Genomic DNA, 7,915 nt, shown 5'->3' on the forward strand with positions numbered 1-7,915 from the left:
CATGAAACAGCGAAACACCAGGCTTGAAAGTTTGTTTTGCTGTCTCCATGCAGTTCTTGTCAGTCTGAGATCGTTTGCCTCTGATGTGCCCAAAGACATTGATTGTGAGTGACAAAAATGAACAGCCCTGTGAAACCCTGCAGGAGAGCCCAGGCTGTTTGCTCTTAGACTCACTCTTATGGCTGCACAGCAAAATTATTCTGAAATTCCTCCCATTTCTAGAGGATGAAATCAGATATTTATTATGGAGTAGAATCTGGAAATTATATATAATTAATATATTTAATTATATATATTTATTTATACATGGACTAGAATCTGGAAATTCTATAAAATTCATCTATTTTATTATATTTAATATAAAATATATTATGGGCTAGCATCAGTTTCTGTGAACTTTAAGGACTGTTGCTTTTATTGCCACCTCTGAAGCTGGGTTAATGCCTTTGTCAATGGGAAGGACAAGAAGATTTGGCAAAAATTGCCCAAAATCTCTGAAAAAAAGGCTTCTGAGAGGCAAACATCCTTCCTATTTCTCACCCTACACATCAGTTTTTCAGACAGTGACAGCTGAATGAAGCCAATGACAAAACAATATTGAAATATCTGAAAATAAGATTTGAAGATGGTACCACCAAATGTCCTGTAGAGGGTTCCTGACTCTGCCTATTCCAGGGATGTCCTCCTCTCTTATACTTCTCCAGCAGCTGAAAAAGAACATGAGATCATGGAACCATGGAATGGGTTGGGTTGGAAGGGACCTTAAAGATGAAATATAAAGCAAGAGGCAGGAAATGCTGATATTGTCTTTGCCTCTCCACCTTCAACCTCAACAAAGTTCCCTGATCTCAGTCCTCCACCTCTAGTGCCACACACCTGTGGAATGCTGGAGAAATCCAACTCTCATCAACCAACTTTTGAACTTACAGTCTTGGGAGAAGGAGAAAAGCAATTTGTGAGTTCTGAATTCACTAAGATAAGCATACGACCAATTAAAAAAATTAATATATTGCTCCAACAACATGTTTACTGAACAAATGCATAATTAATAAATCAGTAGTGTTGCAGCTACAGTCTGAATGGAACATCATTTTGCCAATTAGTTGATGAGGCATAATAATGTCAGATACTTGATGCTCCCGGTTCTTTAATTAATTTTTTGAACCAGGGTACTCATGTATCAAATTCATCTATGGCTTCAGCCTTAGAAAACGTGTAAACATCATTTCAATTCATTTCAAATGGGCCGCTGTGCAATGTAATCCCTGTTCCATTGTTGAGGGGCTGCAGGTGAGGTAGGAAATGCTCTGATCACCCCCTTGGAAAGACCTCCAGGATCACTGAGTCCAACATTTGGCTGACCACAGCTTTGTCCAGAGCTGGACACAGCACCCGAGGTGTGGCCTCAGCACAGGGACAATCACTGCCCTGCTCCTGTGGCCACACCTCTGCTGATCCAGGCCAGGTGACCTTGGCCTTCCTCCCCACTGGGCACACCTGGCCTCGTCTTCAGCTGCTGTCACCAGCACCCCCAGGTCCTTTTGTGCTGGACCTCTTTCCAGCCACTCTTCCCTCATCTTGAAGTCCTCCACGGGGCTGTTGTCAATGGTTTATGTGGTTTATGGTTTATGACCCAAGAACAGGACCCTGCACATCACCTTGTTGAGCCTCACACCCCTGGTCCCAGCCCATGGATCCAGCCTGCCCAGATCCACACTCCCACCCAAATTAGTGCCAGCTGTGAACTTCCTGAGGCCCAGATTAGCCATAAGGACACTAAACAGGGCTCGCCCCAGGGCTGAGCCTTGGGCAAGCAGCTGCAAACACCAACCCCTTTTCTCCTCCAGTTCCTGTGGTGGCACCCACGACCATCGGCGGGGGAGGAGGGAGCCGCTCCGAGCTGGTCATCACATGGGAGGTAATTCTGAACTCATTAAACCTCAGATGTCCAACAGGGATAAATCTGTGGGTGAAACCACAGCCCTGCTGAAATCCAAAGGCTTTTGGTCGCCGGCTTTGGTCGAGCCTGGATTTCACCCTGGATGTGGAGAGCAAACAGCCTGTAAGATATACAGCAAGTTTTCTGTGTTACAGGGAACAATTTGTGAAAATAAACAGTTTAAGAGGCATGTTGTAAAGATGTTTAGAAGTCTGCATAACCCTCTTATCTCCATTGTACAGGAGGTGCTTAACACACTAATCTGCTTGGCCATTTTCTGCATTTACATTTTTCCTACTTTTGTTTACATGTTTTCCATTCTGGAACACTGTGCTGACAAGACATATCCTATTATGCGTTAAAGGAGATGAGCCCTTTAATTCTGCAGCACTCCAGTGAGAGCAGAGAATACACATTTCCAGAGCAGTTAATGCCAGACAAGTTGCAAAGGGTGAGTGCAGGTCATTTCAGAGAGTAGAAAGTGAGTGCTGTGGGAAGGAGCCTCCTTTTCCAGCCTCCCAGCAGCTTCCCACAGGCACTGGGATGAAGGCAGGCAGCCTCTGGCAAAGCCTGCGAAGTGATGGGGTAGCTGCCTGGTCAAAAAAGTGAAAAATCAGATCAAAAGAAATTTTAAAAAATCCCCACTAGATAAATAACATTGCTGATGTTTTCCCCTCCCTGTGCTGCAAACAGAGTGAAATTCCACTTTCCCTGGACTAAGTTTTCCTCCATCTGCACCTTTCACTCTTTTGTTTCATTTTCTCCTCTTTGGGAGCAGAAGAAAATAGAAAACAACCTGAGAGATCTCAATCAAATTATCCTGTTGGACTCCGTAGTGTGTCCCGAAAACAATCAGAAGAAATCCTAATTATGGCCAGCAAACAACACTGAACACAACTCTGCGGCTTTCTGTGATGAGCTCACTAAATGTCTTGATTAAATCTGAGGTCACAGAAGCCTCAAAAACAAATTAAATGCTCTAGAAAGTAGCTTGAACTCCTATAAATCCCCAGTGAGGCATCATCCCTCACATTTAACTCTCTCAGGGCTGGCAAAGAGATGGAAAGGGGAATATTGGTGTTGGTAAGACGCTGAAGGACAGACACGTGTTACAGATGCCAGGGCAGGCTTATTATCAGTATTTTTGTTATTGGAATTAGAAGGAATTTATGATAAAAATAACATAAGTGCCCTGAAGTGTTCTGAAGTGCTTCCAGATTTTCCCTATCATCTCACACTGTTGGTGCTCCCAGGAGTTTGCAGAAGATGTTGGGGCCAGGACTCAGGTCCTGACCCTTTTTCTGTCTTTTTGCACCATTTTCCATGCCTGCTTTTCCATGCCCCTTTCTTTGATGCAAGCCTCTTATATAAATGCAGTTTTACTGAGAAACACTTCCTTTCTCCATTTAATCCTGATTTTATTTCATAAACATCCTCTTGCTTTGAGAACGTGGAAGTATTTTTATCCCATGAAAAACCAAACTTCATGCTGGACACGGTGTTGCTGTAATTGCCTTTTCAGTTTGAGCCTTTCATACGTATCTTGACATGAGATTTTATTAATAGAAACATTAATTTTGCCATGTTGACTTGCAGGAACATTTCTGTTCTGAGAACTTAAATAAGAATATGTTCATGCACTCGAGGCTTTCTCCTTGCTGAAAAAAATACATCAGTACTGTACTCAGAGGCAGGCAATTATACAACTGACACACATTTCTTTGTATACATTTGTTCCTTCCCAGCTCTTTTTTTCCTTTAAAATCATTTATTTAAAATTAGCATTCCTATGCCCCTTTGGGGAAAGGAAAAAATCTACAAGCTACAACTTGTACTGAGTGAAATGCTTTTAATTTTGTGGACTTCATGCCTGAAAGAGACAACTTTAATGGAGCTGATCAGATCTTTTGTTTCTAAATTGATTGCCCCGATAGATTTATTATTTTGATTTTTATTTCAATATTACATTGACGGATGGGGTAAACATTATTATCTTCTCCAAGGCACAGCCAACTAAATCAATAGCACTAAAATACAGTCAGGGACTGAAGATTCAATTAAAACTGTGGATATATGCAAACCTTTATTGACTGCCTTGTCACCACAGCCGGTGTCCGAAGAGCTCCAGAACGGGGAAGGCTTTGGCTACGTCGTCATGTTCCGTCCCCTTGGTTCAACAACCTGGACCAAAGCTGTGGTGGCCTCGGTGGAATCCAGCAAATACATTTATAGGAACGAGAGCATCACACCCCTGTCTCCTTTCGAGGTCAAAGTTGGTGTCTACAACAACGAGGGAGAAGGGACCCTGAGCTCCATTTCCATCGTCTACTCAGGAGAGGATGGTAACACGAGTTGCTCTTAGTGGGAATGGGTGTGTAGCAGCAATAGGTGAGATATGGTCAGGCAGATGTCACAGGGTGTTTAAGGGCCCTGCTCAAACCTGCTCATTGGATGTTTATAACAGATGTGAGGCAAGACATGGGAATCTGAACTAAAAATAGCAAGGGGCAAATCTTCAGAATGATTTTCAGCAGAGGGCCTCTTTCAACTCATTTGTCCCCAAGGTGCTCCTGCTGAGTGTGTTGGGAAAACTGGGAGACACTCAAAGGTGTTGCTCTCAGAGGGCTTGGTTCCTCAGACCACTCAGTGTGGCTGATCTCTGAAAGTCTGCTCCAGCAGATGGGGAACGGACAATTCTGAGAACAGGTTTTGCTGACATCCCACCATAAGTGGAGAGCAAACCTCGTGGTTACACCAGGGGCTCTTCCTGCTGTTTCCCCTCCCCTTGCACTGTCCCTGTGGTCACAGCATGACCCAGCAGCTCTGTTCTCCCTGTCCCAGAGCCACAGATGGCCCCGGCGGGCGCCTCGGCGCTGAGCGTGTCGGCGGCGGTGGTGGAGGTGTCCTGGCGGCCCATCCCCTGGAACCGGCACACGGGCAGGGTGCTGGGCTACGAGGTGAGGGGCTGGGTGATGAGGTGAGGGGCTGGGCTACGAGGTGAGGGGCTAGGTGATGAGATGAGAGACCGGGCTACGAGGTGAGGGGCTGGGCCACGAGGCGAGGTGCTGGGCCACAGACTGAGGGGCTCTGACACCTTGAAGTTGTCCCTTTCCTATCCAGAATCTTTTTGACCTCCTGGTTCCTCCCAATTAACAAACTGCTGCTTCCAAGAGCGTGGAGCTCTTCCCCTGGCTCTCATTAGCAGCAAGCCACCTGAGATAATCAGGAGGGTTTGCAGCCCAGAACTGCAGCTCTGTCACAGATTTTCTGTGCTCAGATCTGGGGACAGGCACACATGGCACTGCTGACAGAGCAGGGCAGGATAAATGTCCTCCAGCACTACCAAGAGCTTGTGCTGTGGTGCATTGAAAGGCTTTTAACTTCTCCCTTCTCTTAATACAATCATTTAAGTTGGAAAAGACCTTTAAGACCATCAGGTCCAACCATTAACTCAAACATTTGAAGAGGGCAGTGGAGGAGTCCCTATCCCTGCAGGGATTTAAAAGCTGTGTGGATGCAGCACTTGGGGACATGGTTTAGTGCTGGCCTTGGCATTGCTGAGTTAATGGTTGGGCTTAAAGATATTTTCCAACCTAAATGATTTCATGATTTTAGGATTAAGTAGTGTCAGATATCATTCCTGGTCATTTTACTTGCATAGTGAAGCAATTTATTTATTTGAAGATAAGAGGAAAACAAGTCAAAAACACTTTAAATTCTGTGCTATCATTGCGATGTATAAATGAAGGTAGTAAGGGTCATGTACAGTCCAAAAACCTTCCTAAATCAATTACTCAATAAAAAAAAATAGCAAGTCTAAGTAGGTGTCACTGAATCAAAACTAGAGCCAGGATACAAAATAATTAAAAACCTTTGAGATGATTGAGATAAATGCTCTTTTGTATCTCTTAAGGTTTTCTTTCATTGTGTTCACCCATAAAACCAACAAAGCTTTTATCATTCCTTACCTTATCAAAGGTTTCCTTCTGGACATCTGTAAATTTAAGGATTTCATTTAGTTCCTTAATTGGGATTCAGTCTCTGAAATGTTATTGCTTCTCTATAAATATTCATGCCTGGGTTTACATCCTGCTAGATTGGAGTACAAAAAAAATCCTGTATTCCTCGAAATCTTCCTTGTCAGCATGTCTGCTTCCCAGCCAAGCCTCTAATTGCTGGAACACAATGAATCGCCTGTTCTTTGTTCTCGCTTTTTAGGTTTTATATTGGATAGATGATCCCAAGGAAAGCACAGCTGGGAAGGTCAGAGTCAGTGGGAATGTGACAGCCAAAAACATCACGGGCCTGAGAGCTAACACGGTGTATTTTGCAGCAGTCCGAGCCTACAACACTGCGGGGACAGGGCCCTCCAGCACCCCCGTGAATGTCACCACCAAAAAATCCCGTAAGTATTGGATTTGGCACAACAAGGGTGTCACTTTTCTGCTGAGAATGACACAGGAACAGGTGGGAGGCAGTATTGTAGGAAGAGCAAAAGAAGGTTTTATTCAAGAGAACCACACGGTTTTATAGAGTGATACGATAGATTCTATTTGATTGGTTAGTCAACAAAAACACCTTTTTCATACAATTCCAGGGAGTTGTATGAATTGAGAAGAACAGAAAGACGAAGTAGAAAAACACCACCTGTAGATTGTGTCTACTTAACAAGTTATCACACCTTTACAACTCCTTGAAAGTTCTCACAAACCGCTGTGAGAAATGTTTGCCTTTTCTCTCTCTCTGTCCCATAGTATCCCCACAAGGGTCCCAAATTCCCAGCTGGGACAGGCACATTCCCCATGACCCATCGCTGCCAAAGGCTTCAACAGCAAGGAAAACTAAATCCCAAATTTCTTCATGAGTCAGACAACAAAATCTGTGACTGAGAAACCTCCTCTGGTCCTAAATCAGTGCCCATGAGGCAGGATTTCAGTTTGCCCTGGAAGAGCAGCCCCCTTGTTTTCAGGGGATTCCAGAGATGCAGAGCCAATAAAGGAGGGAAGTCCCACAGGTCAGACAAGAGATTCTGGGGTGAGGCTGTGTTGGTTTGGGGATTTTAAAGGAAGATGTTGAAGGCACCAAATACTTTGCACTGCAGAGCTCAGCATAAGGGATACATTGCTATAAATCCAATTTAGTTTAGTTTTTATGTTTTTTTTTTTTTTAATTAATAGTAAAAGTAAAACCTTCTGCTGTTTTGTTTTCCTTGGACTCTATTTTCCCAGTAAATTATTGATCAGCCCTTTAGCATAAAAGGGAAATATTTCTCCTGAGTTTCACCAATTTTCCTCTTTTCTATATTCTGTTCCATGCCATTGCTCCAAGTGCAAGATAGGAACAACTTGTAGAATGAGTTAATTGATTTTTTTAATTACCACACAACTGATATTTATTGTAAATAAAACAATCAAAAATAAAGCCAGAGAAGATATTTTTGAAGGGCTCAAACAGGACCCATCATTGGAATTGTCCAAGACCAGGCTGGACAAGGTTTGGAAAAACCTGGGATGGTGGAAGGTGTCTGTGACCATGGCAGGGGGTTGAATGAAATTAAATTTAAGTGCTATTCCAACCCAAACCATTCTGTGATTCCATGACTTTCATCACAGTCCATTTTTCAACAGAAAATAGATTCATCTCTGGGAATTCTTCCCTCTATTCCTATGTGCATCTGAATGAAAGACAAGTTAAAGACATGGCAGTCAAATGACAAAACACAGAAGGAATAAATTTGCTTTTGTTTTACATCTACTTTATCTTCTGTCAAATTCAGGATTGTACTAATGGTTCATTTAAAAATTAAAGTCAAAATAACCTTTTTAATATTTAAATATATAGATTAAAATTTCAAGCTCTGTCTGTGGAAGATGCAAGCACTTGCAATAAGAGAAGAGATAATATGTCAAGAGAATATAAACAATGTGCATCTGGAGCAGGAGATGGAGCTCCAAAGTAATAGCTCTGTCTTCCTGC

The 7,915-nt window shown here is 43.1% G+C and overlaps 1 protein-coding gene across 1 annotated transcript in view; it reads left to right on the forward strand.

Moving 5' to 3' along the window:
* The window catches only part of CNTN6 (contactin 6), an 83,260-nt gene that overhangs the window by 71,563 nt on the left and 3,782 nt on the right, over positions 1 to 7,915 (forward strand). The window contains exons 15-18 of the mRNA XM_005426646.3: positions 1,848 to 1,918; positions 4,047 to 4,281; positions 4,781 to 4,896; positions 6,158 to 6,344. Coding sequence (XP_005426703.2) covers positions 1,848 to 1,918; positions 4,047 to 4,281; positions 4,781 to 4,896; positions 6,158 to 6,344 — 609 coding nt within the window. The remainder of the gene's footprint in view (positions 1 to 1,847; positions 1,919 to 4,046; positions 4,282 to 4,780; positions 4,897 to 6,157; positions 6,345 to 7,915) is intronic.

Source organism: Geospiza fortis, unplaced genomic scaffold (assembly GCF_000277835.1).
Source record: "Geospiza fortis unplaced genomic scaffold, GeoFor_1.0 scaffold128, whole genome shotgun sequence".
NCBI classification, from domain to species: domain Eukaryota; kingdom Metazoa; phylum Chordata; class Aves; order Passeriformes; family Thraupidae; genus Geospiza; species Geospiza fortis.